General features: G+C 41.1%; 1 protein-coding gene across 5 annotated transcripts in view; it reads left to right on the top strand.

The window, feature by feature from the left end:
- The window catches only part of SLC24A2 (solute carrier family 24 member 2), a 244,875-nt gene extending 226,938 nt beyond the window's left edge, over positions 1-17,937 (top strand). For 3 of the 5 annotated variants that reach the window (XM_070248273.1, XM_070248274.1, XM_070248272.1), the window contains 2 exons: positions 4,168-4,334; positions 8,819-17,937. In XM_070248273.1, coding sequence (XP_070104374.1) covers positions 4,168-4,334; positions 8,819-9,068 — 417 coding nt within the window. In that variant the 3' untranslated portion in view covers positions 9,069-17,937. The remainder of the gene's footprint in view (positions 1-4,167; positions 4,335-8,818) is intronic. The other 2 variants (XM_023627420.2, XM_070248271.1) reach the window with 1 other exon arrangement.
- The last annotated feature ends 624 nt before the right edge of the window (positions 17,938-18,561 follow it).

The following is an 18,561-nucleotide window of genomic DNA, read 5'->3' as shown; positions in this document are numbered from 1 at the left end:
CACACAATGAAATATTATTCCACAATAAAAAGAAACGAGGTACTGATATGAAATGTGAAAAATAGGCAAATCTATAGATACAGAACGTAGGTAATGGTTCCTTAGGATTGGGGAGTTTGGAGAGAAATGGGGAGTGACTGCTAATGGGGATGGAGTTTCTTCTTAGGATGATGAAAAAGTTCAATTTAAATTATAGTGATGGTTGCACAACTCTGTAAATACACTAAAAGCCATTGAATTAATACTTTAAATGGGTGAATTTTGTGGTATGTGAATTATATCTCAATAAAATTGTTTTAAAATAAACAAGAGGGACCTGCCTTGTGGCCGAGTGGTTAAGTTCTCGTGCTCTGCTTTAGCGGCCCAGGGTTTCGCGGGTTTGGATCCTGGGCATGGACATGGCACCGCTCATCAAGCCATGTTGAGGCGGCATCCCACATGCCACAACTAGAAGGACCCACAACTAAAAATACACAATTATGTACCAGGGGGCTTTGGGAGAAAAAGGAAAAATAAAATCTTTAAAAATAATAATAAATAAATAAAAATAAACATGAGATACCACTTCACATCCATGAGGACGGCTATAATGAAAACACACACGTGTTGATGAGGGTGTGGAGAAACAGGACTGATTACGTTTATCAGAACTCGCAGAACTATACACTTTTGGAAAGATGAATTTTACTTAATGTAAAATTATACTTTACTGTATGTAAATTACACCTTAATTTAAAAAAAGAAAGAATATATGGCATCACTAAAAAAATCCACTGGAAATGCCAGCTAATACAACCAGCATTATTCATACAAGTTACTTCATATCATTCCTATTATAGTTATTTTACTGACGTTTGACTTCAGATTTCTCTTCCTGGATATTTCCAAAAACTGTTGACCCCTTGAAGAAGTTCTGTTTGCCTCAAAGTCACTATTTTCCACATGCATTGAGACACATTTGCCACCAGCACCTGACAGAAATCATTGTAGAAGGCGGGCCGCTTCTCAGCCTCCAGATTTCCGGGCTAAAAGGACTGTTTGCCATTTATAACATATAAAGACTCTTCCTAATAATTATTTTTATTCTTTCAAGTACTGATACAGAAAAAAAGGTGGCAGGTTTTTTTCACTTGCTGGGATATTTTGTTTTCTAGATGGTTCTCTTTAGCCATCCTAGAAAACATCATACTACAGTCTTCCATCTTTTTCTTTCCTTTTTATTGATTATCTTAATTCCACAATCTTGTTTCCTTTTCATTCCCTTGCGGAAAATACAAACACAATGCCGGGAATAATAATAATTACAAAAAGGCCCAGAAATATAAAGTGCATAAAGAGAAGCCTTACTTTCCAATAATGGATGATAAATCTCTCTTTCTTCTCTCCTATAGAAATGGTTTTCTCTCAAAACATCCAGACAGCTGATCAAAATAGCAGGCTCTGTTCTAAGAAGCCCAGCTCTAGTTCTGTTATTTGTACTTTTGAACAATAAAAGCTGTAAAGATAACAGGTGCACCGTTTAGTGCTCTACTATCTTGTTGTGCACAGTTTTCCCAATAATAAATGCTATTTGATACAATTATTTAGCTATTGTTTGGCCAAAAATAAACACCTTCACATAAAATGCTTTATGCATATTTCCCCTAGTTTTTGTTATTTTTTTATTGTTTTTGTATCATGAATCTTTATCTTAGTAAATTTCTTGGGTGATGAAAACCTATGATTAAAATCTGTCCTGCATCTAATATGAGAACTTAATTCTAAGAGTCTGATACAAGTTGTGTCTCATTTAGTCAATACGGCATTTTTGCAGTTCCTGCTTAGACCAAAGCAAGGAAATGCATCGTGGAACAGCAGCCGCAGCACTGGAGCTGGATCCTGAGTGGCCCCATCATTTACATCTTTTAGAAAACAAGGGAATTCCCCCTAAAAGACTGCTGACGTCCTTTCTAGCTCTAAACTGCTCTGATGCTCCTCAATTTGGTCAGAGCACTGGCCCAGCCATGCACCCGTCATCTTGCCTCTGACTCACCAAAAGTCACCCTCAGTGAAATGCACTCAAAATGAGCTTATGAGACTAGTTCTCGTTCAGTGCAAGTGTTTCTAGAGCCACACACGTTCATCAGCGGTTTGATGTACAATGAAAATTCTTCATTATTCCCGTGATTTCCCACATTGTGGACTGACCCTACTAAACCAGCTTCTGTCCCCATTGCCGGAGCCCTGAGGGTGGCACTCTGATAGGTTGGAGAGGGAAAGGATTAATGTCTGAGTTATCAGAGCTGTATGGTTAGTGAACATTTATTTTATGCCTGACACTGTGCTATTTGCTTTATATGCATCGTCACACATCATCATCGCAACAACTCTGAGGGTGGATATTATTATCCCCGTTCTACAGATGAGAAAAACCAAGACTCAGGGAAGTTGGCTACCATGCACTAGGAGTGGCAGGCTAGGCTTTGCACCAGGGCTCTCTGTATCCCAAGCCAACACTCTTAACCACACCGCAATCCTGCCCCTCTTCAATTTCTGCATTTTTCTGTCTATATGTCATTCAAACTCCAAATATAAATGGTTTTCGAAATAGTCAATGCTTTAGAACTCCCCCTAAGAATTAAATTATTGAGAATGTATTACATAGATTGGACCTTATTGAGGGTGACAGTCATTTAGTTAGCATCTTCACAGTCTTTGAAAATGTTTCACTCCAAATCTAACCAAAAAAATAAGTCATCAAGGATGCTATTTCATCAAGGAGAATCAGCAAAAACATGCTAGTAAAATCACCTAACTATGCAGATTGATTGATTCAGCAAATAGTATCGAGAGCCTATGATATCCCAGGCTGTGTTCTCTATACTAGGGAGACCATAGTCATTAAGGTGATGATCCTGCTCACATGCATCTTACTTTGTGATGAGGAGCAGTGAATGCACGTGCCACAAGGACGGAGTAAACTAGCTCAGCTTGCCAGGCTCTAGAGCAGCCATGACCATCAAAATAAAAATAGCTCCCAGCTATGCTTTTAAGCTAGTGGGAACCAAGCTTTTACTTATAAATCAAAAAAGGGGATTTAGAAATGAGTTTTTCTATTCCCTAAAAACCTTTATTCTGACATGCTACTTTGACCCTTTAAATTTTTTCAAAAAATGATGATGTCACCAGGTAGGCTGTTAGAAACCAAATTGAAAGCATTATCTTAAAGGTTTTCAGAATTGCAGTTCGCCAACTCCAGAAAATACATAAAGCTTTTTAAAATCCCAAGGAGACAAAAAAGTTGCCCAAGAGAATGCAGGAGCTTCCATCTGAGGCTAGACCAACTGTCCAAAATATAATTCATCAGTCTTAAAAGGCAAAGACCAAAAAGAAAATATAATAACTGCCCCCCATCACTTTTCCATAATGATGTACTATTTTTGAGGGGCTTTTCCACAAATTATAATTTAGTCCTCACAACCACCTTATAAAGTAGGTATTATCATTCTCACGTTAAGGATAAGAAAGCAAGGATTGAAGACGTTGTATAATCAGTTCAGTTAGCAATAGGTCAAGTACTTAATAAATAGCAGAGCCGGACCTTGGACCTCTGATTCCCTCACTGTTGCTTCCTCATGGCTGCCTTGCTGACTCACAGTCCTGTAGCACTAAACCAAAACACCCAAAAACAAGTTTCCTGTGGAATTGGGAGAGTCTTAAAAGTGTTTCAGTGGGTTACAGACACTAGGAGATGTCAAGAAAAAATGGGGACACTGGGTGTCAGTCCTTAACCTTTGACTGTTAATTCAAGGGCAAATCTGCCACAGGATTTGGTACCATTGTCAGGCACTGGCCCCTGGAGCCAATGACCAGTTGGCTTTTATAACTCTCATCTTCTGCTTCCCTTATTCAGTCTTAGTAAACACCAAACAGAGACTGCACTCAAGCCCTCTGTAGCACGTTTTTTTTTAATTATCTGTTTAATCCTCATGTGAGCATTCCTGATCTCTTGAGTCTGAGTATCATCAAAGTATGAACTCCTCGATGGCAATGATTATGGTTTATCCCTGTTTATCATGTCAGCCTCAGCACAGCACACATAGTAACTCATTAAAGAGAGCTACGTTGAAACGTTTGTGGTTTTGTGACTTCAAACACTCACATGTTTATCCCTGTCATCACTTTTAGGTTGGTGAGACAATTGGCATCAGTGAAGAGATCATGGGTCTGACCATCTTGGCTGCTGGGACCTCCATCCCTGATCTTATCACCAGTGTCATAGTGGCCCGGAAGGGGCTCGGGGACATGGCCGTGTCCAGCTCTGTTGGAAGCAACATTTTTGACATCACCGTAGGGTGAGTAGAGATGGTTCTATAAAGGGGCACACCAACTCATTACTGTCTATGTCTTCTTAGACACTGTGAAGACAAGACCAGGGTCTCTGAGCCCAAAGCTAACCCATACCAATAGAAAATAAAGACTGGGAGTACTATTCAGTTTCACCAACCCCATTTTTCATTTTCAGAGAACTTAATGAAGTAAGTTATCCCTAGACAGGCAAAAACACATACCTGGATCCAGAGGGGACGTTGTAGGAAGTACTTTAAGAGAATTTCACTTATATAATGGCATTGGCTACAAGTTATGATTATTCAATGTTCAGGTGTGATGGAGATGCTCCAGTAGCTTCACTATATTTTTTTCCATATTCTAATTCTAATTAAAGTCCCCATTAGCCTCCAGTGAGATTTGGATTGTAAAACAGACAGCGACAAACATAGGTCCAGTGAAAATATCCCATCTCTTTCCTTGGAAAATGCTGGCAGATTTGGCATTATCATTTGTTTATCTGTGCTGGTGAAGACAGTCTAGGTTTTTGGAAAGTCGGAAGATAAGATCTGTTCTTACGGTTGTGCAAACTGCTGTTCTCAATATGAATAATCTCTAAAGTGGATCAGGTTGAGGAGGGATGCTGTTATCGCTACCATTTAACTTGTCAAAAGTAAAAGTAGTCTGATCAATAACCCTGAATGGCAGCCCCCCGAGACAGAAAGACGTGGGATGTTACCATGTTCCCAGAAGAACTGGGCTCTTGACACTTGAATTTGGAAACTCACTAAAATGGATCTACTTTCTCATGTTCATGAGAAATCTTGAATATTGTTCTCTCTTATACCTTTTTGTTACCTATATTTTTTTCATTCAGTGTCTACCATGTACATACATTCTTATCCATTTAAACTACGCAACAATCCCATGAGATATGTGTTCTGAAGGGCACAGAGTTCACAAAACTAGTAAATGAGATGCTGCGATTTGAACAGTCTATGCTCTCAACAGCAGCACGACCTCTGCATAAAACCCTGCTCTGAGCTTCCACTGTCTGAACCACCTTTGAATCCCAAGGTGCCCTCTCCCACCATATTTCCCTCCTTGGCAGACCTCTCTCACTCACAGCCCTCCCTGCTTGTCTGTCTTATTCTTCCAAAGTCAACTCAAATCCTAGCTCCTCTGATTCCCTGGGTCCTGACCTGGGGGCTCGTGCTCCTGTGTACTCTCTGCACATTCGACTCTTGTCATGGTCACGTCCATCAGTCTGCCCGCTAGACTGTGAACTCCCCAAGAGCAAGAACTCCCCGAGGCCTAATACATTGCCTAATGCATGGTAGTGACTTTACAAATGCTTGTAGAATGAATGAATGAATGAATGACTTAAAAAGTGTATATTTTCAAGGAAATTTGTCCCTAGAATAATCAGTCTTTCTCAGTTCCACTGCCTACACATTTAAAGTAGTCTTCTTGGTCAATCTCTTGTAAAAAGGAAAACAAAATGTTCTGTAGTATAAAGAGAGAAAATCCACAAATTGGGGAAAATTACAAGTGTTCTGTGAGATATAGTTGTCATGTTTTTGAAAACTAAACATTCTAGGGAATTGCAAGATGGTTTTTGATCGTTGTTTTTTAAAATTGTCTATAGAGCAACAACTTAAGTGAAAGTTTAAAGAAAAATCACCCCAATCCCACTACCCAAAACCAGCTTTTAACTTCTGTGTGTTCTTTTCCAAATATTTCACAAACTTTTCTTAGTGAATGTTTAGTTTTGTCCTCGTGGAGGGCTTTTATTTTTTCATTTTATAGCCATTTATGCTTGTCACAGAGAAGGTATCTATTAGTAAATTAGTCAATCAGCCATTTTTCTAAGTTTCTTCATAGCTCTCATAATTAACATTTTATGGCTTCAAAATATTCCATCTTGTTGGGGCTGGCCCCGTGGCCGAGTGGTTTAGTTCGCGCGCTCCGCTGCAGGCGGTCCAGTGTTTTGTTGGTTCGAATCCTGGGCGTGGATATGGCACTGCTCATCAGACCACGCTGAGGCAGCGTCCCACATGCCACAACTAGAAGGACCCACAACAAAGAATATACAGCTATGTACCGGGGGGCTTTGGGGAGAAAAAGGGAAAAAATAAAAAAAATAAATTAAAAAGAAAAATATTCCATCTTGTTGCTTTTCAATTTAACCATTATCCTTTAGTCAGAACTTTTATTTTTTCTGATTTTCTGCTATTATGGGTGTTTCAATGAACACCTTTATACAGAAAAACCTCCTCTTTTAATTATGTTTATTAAGATAAATTCCTTCAAGAAATAATAAGGAATTAAAGATTATGAGCATTTCAATGGCTATTGATATATATTTTTCCAAAAGATCTTTCCCAAGGTTTATGCCAATTTACAAAGTCATTGGCAATATATTGAGTGTACAAGTTTCTTCATAGTCTTCCCGGCATTCATTTTTGCTTATAAGATTAATACATATGGTAAAGGATTTAGAAAACACATATAAGCATAAATAAAAATCACTGATAATCCACCACCCTTCTTTAATTCATATATATTTTGCATTATTGAAATTATACTGCTATTTTTATGTGTATCCTTCCTTTTAAACATACAATTATATCGAGTATTTGCTTGTATCATTATAAGCATATGATTTTTAATAGCTACATAACATGACATCGACTTAAAATAAGTCAATATTTAACTATTTGTGTATTGTTACAGATTAAGGTATCCCCAGTTTTTCGCTATTCAAAATAACACTGAGGTGATCATTTTTTTAATAAAGTTATATCTGCATTTCAAATTATTCCTTCTGCTTGATTCCTGACAATAGAATCGATAGGTCAAAAGGTATGAAAAGTGTCATTTTTCCCCCAAAGGGTACTTACCTATTTGTAGTGCTGTCGACCACAACTTCGCCAGAATTGGGTGTGTGTGTGTGTGTGTGTGTGTGTGTGTGTGTGTGTGTGTCTAGCTTAATAAGAGCACTGTGGTTTGGGGTCTTTTTCTTCCTAAGAGATGGGAAGTGTGGAAGAAGAGTTCCCCAGGCCACGTCTCCAGCGGAGGTTTCCATTTGTTATCATCACCACTCTGCGGCACTGCCCTCCCCTTTTCTGACTTCCCATCGCTGATCGCAGGATGCCAGGGCTGCCCCCTCCTGCCCAGAGCTGGAATTGCACCTTGCTCCCTAAGCTGCCCTTGTGGACCACGCCCCCCTCTCCTCCCGACATGTCCCCTGAAGTAAGCACCTCCAAGCCAGACTCTAGTGGGCAAAGCACCCGTACTCATCTCCAGGAGGCAGTCACATCAATCATTTCAGCTTGGCCCATGTTAACGTAAGCTCACAGATGGAAGCCTGCATGTGCCAGCACCTGGGAATTCAAAGATGCATAACGTGCGGCCTCTGTCTTCACCTGCACTCTCTCCAGCAGAACAGACGGATGCATAAACTCATTGCCCCTTTCATATCATTATTTCTCTCAAGCTATTTGCTTTTCTTTTAGAGAACTCTGTGTTTCAAAAGGGCGCCACTTCTTCCATATCCCTGACGCTAGGCAAAAACTGAGCCTCCTTAGCCATTTGCTCTACAGCACGCTCAGCCGGCTGGGTGTCTGGGTCCGTGTTTCCCTAGCCAGCATTCCATCACAAGGCTCACTGGGCACTTAGAGACGCACACACCACGGAGTCATGCGTTTTTTGGCATGTTCATCTCCCACAGGGTCCTAACCCACTCTCGTGGTACACCTGGCAGTTAGCTTTTGTGATGTCTTTCAGAGTTGCCAGTCTAGCTAGAAAATACAAGATGTTATCAGGTTTTAAAAGTCAAATGCAAAGGGAGAGAACAGGTATCATACTACATAGTAAAGTTTTTTAAAATTACATCACAAATGTTAGATACTGTCTTCCTCAAATCTTTCAGAAAGGTCATTTTTTAGTCAAAAGGTAAACTCAGCTTTTCCAAAATAACCTTCGGAAAGCTACAGTGTATCGTGGCCCCCACCGACATCATTTATTCTCACCTGCTTTCAGATTGTTAATTGAGTCACTACTATTCTCCATCTCCATTTTAAAATTATTTTTGCCATTTTCACAGCTGATTTATATACCTTTTCTCCATTTGTCTTCTCTCACCCTAAACAAATCCTCCAATTCACCTCTTTACAACTGAGAGCAACATTTTAATCTCAACTAGGAAGAAAACAAAAAATTAGTTCAAATCAAATTCAGGAAACACCTCGCAGTCACATCTTTGGTCTTAATCGTAGAACAAATTCTCTCTGCTCTCCGTAATTCGGTCAGGAAATAGATACGGAGTTTCAGAGCTCGCCTGACTTCCTTATGGGATTGCCGGGGCCAGCTGTGCCCGCGTCATAGTGAACCTAACAGGGCGCCCTTTTCAGATGATAGATTTCAAGCATGTCAACCTACTGTTTCATTGTACGCCTTCTTCCACTCGTCTGACTGCCCGGTCTCCCCCCGCTCCTCTCCCTCCCAGGCTCCCGCTGCCCTGGCTCCTGTACACCATCATTCACAGATTCCAACCAGTGGCCGTCAGCAGCAATGGCCTCTTCTGCGCCATCGTCCTCCTCTTCATCATGCTGCTCTTCGTCATCCTCTCCATCGCCCTCTGCAAATGGCGGATGAACAAAGTGCTGGGTTTCATCATGTTCGGCCTCTACTTCGTGTTCCTGGTGGTCAGCGTCCTCCTAGAAGACAGAATTCTTGTATGCCCTGTCTCCATCTAGCCGGAAAAGCCATATCTTGAACCAACAGCATGGATGGTCCCTCCCCACTCTGGGTTCTAGGCTCCTTGACCTCTCCAGAAGAGGCAGCTGGCACACAGCCCTGAGCATTTCGAGTGTCCCTCCTTGGCGGATTTGAGGAGGATGGATTCACGCTGAGCCGTCGTTTCACAGGCTGCTTCCACCCTTGCCCATTGAAACAGCTTCATGCAAGAGACCGAGAGAACACTGGGGGCTTCTTTCCATTCACCACTGACAGGTACTCCTCGCTGGTCGGAGGTACATTCGTTGTAATGATGCAAACAATAACGGAGGGTCTATATATACATATAAAATATACATACTATAAATAGATGCACATGAACACACCCCCGCCTGTTCCTGTATCATACCTCTCCTCCCATACGTATAGAGTAATACATACCTGTATACAAACACAGAGAAAGAAAAATTATATATATATAAAATCATATATATATAAAAATACAAATGCATCTTTTCAGGGATAGTTCTAGTCTATTTATAATATCTATTTGAAGAGGGGCATCAACCTTCAGTCTGAGCTTTCCCTCTTAAGTGCAAGAGGTGAACTAATAGAATCATTGCTGCGAACTTCAGCCTGCCTTGGACTTACTGGGATCCTGCCTGGTAAGATGGATGCTGTAGGGAAATAGGGTGCAGGAAGGAGGACTTGGTGGAGAGGGAATGTAGCAGCCCTGAGTTGAGCCCTCCAAAATATTCCCACAAGCCAAGCAGGGAAGACTGTCTGCCTGCCCCCGCTGGGGTGCACTGACCCAAACCCACAGGGATACTTGGGACAGACAGAACTAAAACCCAGACTGAGTGGATACTGGTTTGGGGGCACGAGGACGTGACCAGGGTTGGGTTTGGGGAAATTTTTTTTTTATGTATTGCCCTAGCATGCAAGTACAAAATATGACTGCAAACCAAATTAGCACTCTTCTAGGACAGCAAGACTATATAAGCTGAACCTATATTGTTCCAGTGCATGTCCCATTATCATCAAGAGAAGAGGGGCAAGTTTAGCTGTGATTGTCACTTAGACGTATTTTGATGCTAAGGCCTCATGTATAATCAAAATGCCTGCCAGGAGAGCCTGCATATGTAATAAGAAATACCATCAGGCAGAGGCCCCCAGTGGGACTTGCCACCTGACAGGAATGTAAGGGCGGAATTCTTTAAAGCATCTTCCAGTGTGGTCATAAAGGGCTTCAGTGGCTGCAGAAATCATTACTCCTCCAATAGAACTAAACTGGCTCTGATCAATACTGCTTGGGTTGACGCAGCTTAGAGATGTTTGGAAAGACATTTGCAGGCTCAGTGCACCCAGGAAGGTTTCTGGGTCCTCTGTCTAGCAGTGCCAGGACCAGGATTTGGTTAAAGCCCGTGTGGCATCCATGTCTCTCCTGCCCTCAGGACCCCCTCTGGCCTCCTTCTAGCACACTGAAGACCACACTCGGTTTTACACTGACTTCAAGCCAGTCACTCCAAGTTTTGATTTCCTGATTCTGCTCAGCATTCATAGGATAGTTTCATTTCATTTATTCAGTTCCCCCAAGTTCTGTCTGACACCTTATATGATATCTCAGGTCTATGTCAATAGAAAATCAAACCAGCAGAACAAAAAAAAGAAAAAACAGGCAAAATTGATGAAAACATATGTAGTTTTTCATTTGCTCAAATCATGCTTTCCTTAGAATCAGTTAAAAGCAAATAGAGGATGGCCCATTATTCGTGCCCATCCTACAGCTAAGTTGGTACACAGCACACATGGGGAGCTATATCAGCTGTGTTCTCGTCTCCAGTCCATTGTGTCACAGATGCCTGCAATGATTTTGTTGAGAGCATGTACCTCCTAACACCAGGAGACAGGATGCAGGATTCATGACTGAATAAAGAGGCAGGGAGACCTGACAGCCCAGATCAAGCTCAGTATTCCTTCCAACCTCAGCTCACCCCCCACAGCATGGCAGTAACAGGCAGTGCCCATCCTTGCTCTTCACCCACAAGCAAAAAGCATGTCTACATGGAGGACCCCTGGGAAAACAAGAAATCAAGATGGCTGCCACACGGAGGCTAGCTTTCAGGTCTCTCCAACTTTGCAAAGTCGGGTTTTCAGTTGCGCGAGAGAAACCTCCGTCTCATTCATCAAGAGTAGGATTTTGTATAGAGGCAAGAATGTGTGCTATTTCCTTAGAGTGAAAGAGAATGACTAAGTGAACTCTTTGTTAAAAACTCTGGTCTTTTCCCTGAAGGGGAGCAAAGTTGGTTATTGTGTGAGTATATATTATTGACTGGTTTGTTGTTTGAATGGGTGACTTTGACTCAACTGCAGATAGATTCTGTGAAACCAGAAAGGATGAGGGAGGTCAGTGCAGCCCTGTTCTTGTTCCAGCACCTCCTGATGCCCCCCTGCCTCCTCACTCCCTCCCCCTCCTTCTCGGCTCTTAGTGAAGACTCCTCCTAGCAGCCACGGAGCATTTCACTTGCCCGGGAGCTCCGCTTCATGGGCACTGTTGTAGTCATAAATGAACAGTTGCATTTGAGAAGACAATATTTCCGAGCCCAGGTCCCTGCTCAGTGATGAGCACTGAGCATGATGTACAAGAGCATTCCCTGGCTGGCTGGTCCACAGGCACCTTCTCCCTGCCACTGCTTGCCCTTGCACTCCCCTCATTATGTGTCTATGAGGTTATGTGTTGGGTTACCGCAAAGCCAGAGAGAAGTGTATAGAAGGCAACAATGGATCTTTAAAAGCATTCAAATTATTAACATAATTATAAGGAAGAACTTTCTACATCATGGTTTCTTGAGTAGGTCATCTCTAATGCATTTCCTGAATGCCTGCATACACATGTATAAACACATATCTTTATACCAGATCCGCACATGCACACACAATGTCACTTACATCATTACCCTCTGACCAGGTCACATTCAGGATTCAAAAGCAGGGAACATCAAGTTCACCGTAGTGAAGGAAGAGGAAAGTCATGCGCACCAACAACCAAAGGGGACATTCCTTCCTGAACTCATAGAGAAGGTGGTTTTGTTCTGTGCAGATATCCCTACCACCATACACATATGCACCCACCCCACATAGGCACCCACCCCGAGAATATGGATTTTCAGCCTTATGGAAATGACCAGCCGCATCCCTAATGTTGATGCAGAGGCAAAGAATACACGACCGAAAAGTACAGAAAAAAATGTAGACTGCAGATACTCTCTCTGCTTCCCTGGAGCAGGATGTAAAGTAATATCGCAAATTCAAGAGCCAGCTTCTTACTGCTCAATCTAAACTAAGCAAGCTGTACCCAAATGGTTCCATTCACCCACACCAAACCAAGCAGGTCTTGCTTGCTGTCGCCTCCCCTGTCGCCCTAGGCAGCCTCAGGACAGGAGAGCAACTTGGCTCGAACCAAGAATGCCCAAATAGAACCTTCTAAATTGCATCGGGGAGCGCCCACGCTAAGTCCGGCTGCCCTCTGGACCTGACTAGTTCCTAGAGAACTGGAGCTGGAGATGTGGTGGTGTTTCCGCAGCTTCCCAGGATCTGATCTGAGCCAGGCAGCGACAGATCGGGAAAGCGCAGTACATGTGCACGGACTAAGGGGTAGGCTGGTTTGTCAATTTGGCAGATGCAGCAGAATATCCTACAGCCTTGCCCAGAAGATTATAAAAAGAGGCAGGGACTGTTTCATATTCGGGGGAAATGCTTTATAAGGCTTCGAACAGGTGTCACCTGACAGAAGCCATTAAACTTTCTAGGGAAAACATGAATCAGGTGGTTTGGAGCCCTTACAGCCAAACACAGCTGCCTGGTGCATGAGAGATTCGATACTAATGTACATCCATCCCCAGGCAGGGAGAGAGTTGGCAAACTCCCCACCATTTCTCACAGCACTTAAACTCCTCTGTAACAGGGAGATGGGAGATGAGCTGTAAGGGGAAGCCCTCCTCCCAGGCCACCCTAACAGAAAGCTGACCAAGGAAATGACCACAGATAGAGCTGCTGGACAGATAGACAGGTGGAGAGGATGGGACTTCTGTTAAATGCTCTGCTGAAATTACTGGGTTGGAATATCTGATGTGAGCCTGATGACCCATCTGAATGCAAGCATTTCGGAAAATTTCAATATGTTTTCTTCTCTACATCTACCAATACACACACCGCTCCCCCGCTCCCCAAGAACATGAGGATGCCATGCTTCCTTGCACCTGGGCAGATTGCTACTCCAGTAATTAAGCGGCCATCTTATAAGTGGCAGCTCTGTTCCAGAAGAAATAAAGGAACTGTCCTCAGGGTGATTTCTGGAAAAATCAGCTGTCTCCGGAAAGCTGGTTATAGAAGCTAATGTTCGTTCCTTCTAAGCCACAGCTAACATAATCCCCTGGCTGAATATTTTTAAAAGACACATCCTTGCGTGCTATACATCTGTCAGCAATATTGTCTTCAATTAGTAGGTAAGGGCTTGTGATTAAGAGAAAGTTGGTCAAAGAAGTAAAGAACAAGGAAAGAGAAGACAGGAGAAGTTAATTCACTTTTACCAGAATTCCCAAGAAAGCAAGTGTCACATTGATATATATCCCTATGTCGTTTAAAATAATTACAGATTTCAGGCTTTTTTTTTAACCAATTACAAGAGTCTGCATTGAGTCCCAGAGAAAAATATTTTCCCTTCTCAAGAAGGCCTTTGCTTAGGAAAGAAAGGTAACGTGCCCCTCTCCACTGTGTATGTAAGTTTAGCTCCTTGCCTCTGTATCTTTGGGTTTCTTTTTTAATCTCACAGCTTCATATTCTTTAAAATATATAGAAAACAAGAAAAGCAATAAAGGGCACACTCACGACTAAACTCCATTACTTATCATTACATCATCACTATTTTTTTCACTTCACTGCGAGCTTTGGAACCACACAGGCTGTGGCATGTCATCACCAGGCATCTGTAGAAATCCCACGTGCACTCCTGTTTGCTATAGAAGTACCACATGCTTTCCATCCGGACCCCCCACACACCCCGTGTGCACACTGCCACTGTACATGCCTTCCTCTCACACGGGGGGTCAGCCTTGCTCAGAACCACGTGGATTCCATAGTGGTCTTTAATCTGACTGGGGACAGTTTTGTTTAAAAAGAGCAAGAGAGAGCTACAAAGGACAAACGAATCCACAAGTCAGCCAGTTTTTAGAGAAAAAAAATGACGCTGTAATTGTGACTGGCTAGACGACTATGTTCAAATTGGTGGACAAACACTGGGAGACTGAAGGGAACAGTAAGCCAAGGTACTTTCACTAAATGATTGATTGACAGACTGGAAAACCTTAAAGAATTTTTTAAAAACAGATAAATACCTAAGTCTGAAAGAGTGCCATGTTGCCAAAGGTTTAATTCTGTTAAGAGAGTGTGTCTAACCTCTCCCCGTCATCAGAAGGACGATTGTTTTGTAGGAGAGGGGTCCTGGCACAGATGTTCCTGGTGCCCCAGTTCCATCAACTATTAACTTTAACAACCATCAGTGTGAGAAAAGTCTCCCTCCAGCTCAACCCAAACCCCTCAAGTTGATGACTTAACCTATTTTTTTCTTTTTGGCAGAAGAGACCTGCATCCGGGCCGTCCTCACTATTTAGCCCTGACATCCCCACTATGTGACCCTTTATCTATTTTCATCAAAAGTATCTTTAGATTTTTATTTCTGAGTCTTTTTCTCTAACCCTCTCAACAATTTCTACAGTTCTTCCCTACTAAGCTTTTTAAAATGCTTTGTGTTGCTCTTAATTTATGCAACTTCATGACTAATCATGACACAAGTATAAGGGCTGAATTATAGCCTCAAACCTAAGGCTTTGCTCCATTTTTATGCACCTCTCTGTTGCCCTTAGCTTTTAGGAAGTCACACTTCATTGCTAATTCACATTAATCTTGTGTGCCCTATGACTTCTGTATCTTTCTTCCAAGACATCTGGATGAAGCCAGCACATCACTCAGCTTGCCCCAATGCATTTGAATAGGTGTTTTACCTGCTATGAGCCACTCTTCTCTTGGCCTTATTCAGTCTCAGTCTGCTCCTTTCTAACCCCACTTCCATTGTTCAAGGCCAGTTGGACCAGTCCATTCTCCTCTTCAAGGTTCTCACCACCACCAAGCTCCCTGGTTTACTTGCACTTGGCTGGCAAGTCTAATGAACATTTTCTCCATGTCAAATGCTAGACCCCTGCCCCCAACAATTTATGTTTTGTGTAATTGACTACTTCTTCGGGGAAAATCCTTCCTAATTGCTACTAAAATGTCAACAGAATTCACAACCGCAAGAGAGGAGATTCACAGAAATACCTTAAGAGCACCAGTAGGTTGATACAACAAGCTCTAGCAGGCATTTATCCTCTGGTGTAAAGGATGAATACTGGGTGCGACATTATCATGAGGCCCTGGTGAGGTCAAGCTCGTGATCTTCGTTTTTAAGATCATAATCCCACACTCATGAAGAACTCAGAATTGGGGAGACACACTGGAGATCATTCAGAAACTCTGCACCTGCACTTACCTGCACTGAGTTACCAAAAGGAATTTATATTTTTGCTTTAAATAGGAAATAGGGGAAATGGTTGGACCTCCTCTTATCGCCCAGTATTGCAGTGTATTTACTTCTTGTGTGGTAGGCTCGATAGGAATTGTAAGGGTGTTGTTTGGTGTCCTGGCCCGGGAAGGTGGGCCACAGTTCACCAAGATGCTGGGAATTTGCTCCTCATTCTCACATGTTGGGTTGCATATTCCTTTATAATGGATCCGTAAGTAATTAAGGCCTTGGAACTGAGAGTTTTCTAAAACATTCAGCTAACCAAAAGAGAATACTAATTTTTTAAATCATGTTACCAAAAAAAAAGAACGAATGAATGAATGAAGTCTGAATCCCTGAATAAAATAATTTTAAGGATGAAATTGCATGCATGAATTAAGGGTAGATAATTCCTTGCCATTTAATTAAACGAAGCTCCAATTCTTCTCATCAGAATAAAACTGAAGGACAATGGATACCTTTTGGGTTTTTTAATTTTTTAATATTGCACTTTATAGTACTTCATAAGAGACAGTTGTCTTAATTAAAGCCATAAAATACCAATAATACATATATTCAGGGCTTCTGAATATAGTCAATCAATAAGCAGTCCATGAGTCATTCCTGTTTTGTATTGTTTGTTGTAAATTGGAGTTTATCTGTTCCATTTTTTATTGCATACAATTACTGTTCTTGACAATCCTAATCTACTGATAAATTTTAGATGTGTACTTTAATAAAACTCAGAAAATCAGAGAAATTATTCATTTCATAAAAGCATTCTTCATTTGCAAAATAGCTTGTTACACAGTTCCTTTAAATAGCAAGTTCTGATACTATCTTGAAAGTATTTCCTTTTGTAAATTATAGATTTACTATTTTCCAGGAATCCATTCGGATGTAAAGCAAGGTTCACCCATACGGAGAGTGAATGGATAATTAGTAAATATATGCCTGGGAAATTTAAGGTTGGTTTGAGTTTTCATATAAATATAGGATGGGTCTAAGAAGTTCCCTTATAAAAATGGCAAATAGAGATACACAGTTTATCAACAATTTTTTATGCCTAAATCATAAACCTTCCGTGGGAGGACATAGAGCAGACTTCATAATGCATTTGGGGTTTTTTTTTCCCCTTTCTGCTAAAATACACAGGTTCGACTACTTATACACATATATACACAGATGTCCCCATAATTAAAAACTTTAATGTTTCACTTCATCACAACTTTTTATATACTTTGCATGAAAGCTAAAAGAATGACTAAAAGGCACTTAATAGCCTAGAAATATCCACCATAACTGGGTACCTAAATTATCGATGTAAAATAAACGTGTTTACTAAATTGAACGACCCCATCAGTTTCATCCTTACACAGCCATGTGCGCTAAAGAGCGCCTGGATCCAGTGCCCGCGATGTTCCTGGGGGACTGTTGTGTCATCTGAAGAGTTTCTCCAAAGGGCAGAGACTCTCCATCCGGAAGGAGCCTCTGTTGGTATATTGCTCTGTTGAACCCTACACACAAAGTCCATATTTTTCTGCCCAGCGTCTAGCTGGGTGTTTCTTCTGCTTGAGTTTGAGAAAACTCCAGAAGCAACAGCTTCCATCTTCAAGCAATTTGCAGTCTCAAAGAGCCATCAGAAAGGAGCAGAGCAGAAGCTGCCTTCGTAGTTCAGTGAGGCTACTGTCAGCACTAAAGGAAAGATAAATTACACTTCTGTTCTTTGCATATTATCAGAACAGAGAAAATGCTGGCAACATTGACCCCAACATAGACATTTGCCCTAGAACACATAAACTGTTTTTTGGACAGGTTACATTAAGAATATCAGAATGCCATTTTTCTAAAGGATCTTCTTAGGGACTGATGTCGTCTCGAGCTTCCTTTGTTGGCCTCCATTTTAAAGAAGCATTGTAACCCCTAACTTTACCCCTACAAGAATCCAGTTGATGCACTTCCAAAATGTTTTTGTCATTTTGTATGTGTTTTGTTTATTATGAGCAATTTTCACTGGATGACGAGATTTATGGAGATTTCGCATCAGTTGATTCTCTGTGAATATGTCTGTACATAGACTGAAAGCTATATTTATTTGTACATAGGCTGTTTGGAACAATGCGTTTCTGTCACATGGACTTCACTCTGATCAAGGGCGTTTCTTCACTCTGTTCATGTTACACTTCCCACACCTTTGTGCTTCTACTGGTAATCAACTCATAGAATATCACTTTATGTAACTAAGTCTCCTCAGTGTGGAAAATAATAGTAATAAAATTACTGACTCAAAAAAAGCATTGTTTTATCTTTGGAATAATCGTTACCTTCAGCTAATCAGGACCCTGTGGATGTCAGGAAATTGACACACAGTCATGGAAGTTTCGCTGGAAGGATTCAAAGGAAGAAAAGGACGAGCGGGAGTTACTATGAATTATAATTACCGCTCACTGGGTGCTTACTCACATCATTTGGGCTTCTGGATGTCTGAGGGAACCTTGTGCACTGGAAGGACCACTCTAACAATTGGATTTTAATTAATTGTATCGAAATTCTCAGTTCAAAAGCCTAGGGCTCCCTAAGCCTTTAAGTTGAATTTCGAAGTCTTGTTATAAATCGAATACTTAAATATAAAAATAAGAATTCACAGTCACTTTTTTCTTTGATTATACTCAATTAACTAAGTTTAAAAGATTAAATTCTAAATAATTAACCCAATTTATGAATTAAATTTCCTCAGGCATTTTTTAAATTTTACACATTGAACATACCTTATCCTTAAACATTCCAAAAGCCTGACAGACTTACAAACCCAAAAAACAGGATCTCCTTATTAATCTTATAAATCAAACAAATAAAATATAGTAAATTGGGTTAGCATAAACATTTAAGTACCATTTACAAATGTAATAAAAGTCTAC

This window comes from Equus caballus, chromosome 23 (genome assembly GCF_041296265.1).
Source record: "Equus caballus isolate H_3958 breed thoroughbred chromosome 23, TB-T2T, whole genome shotgun sequence".
Lineage (NCBI taxonomy): Eukaryota > Metazoa > Chordata > Mammalia > Perissodactyla > Equidae > Equus > Equus caballus.
This window is presented reverse-complemented; position numbering and strand designations above follow the sequence as displayed.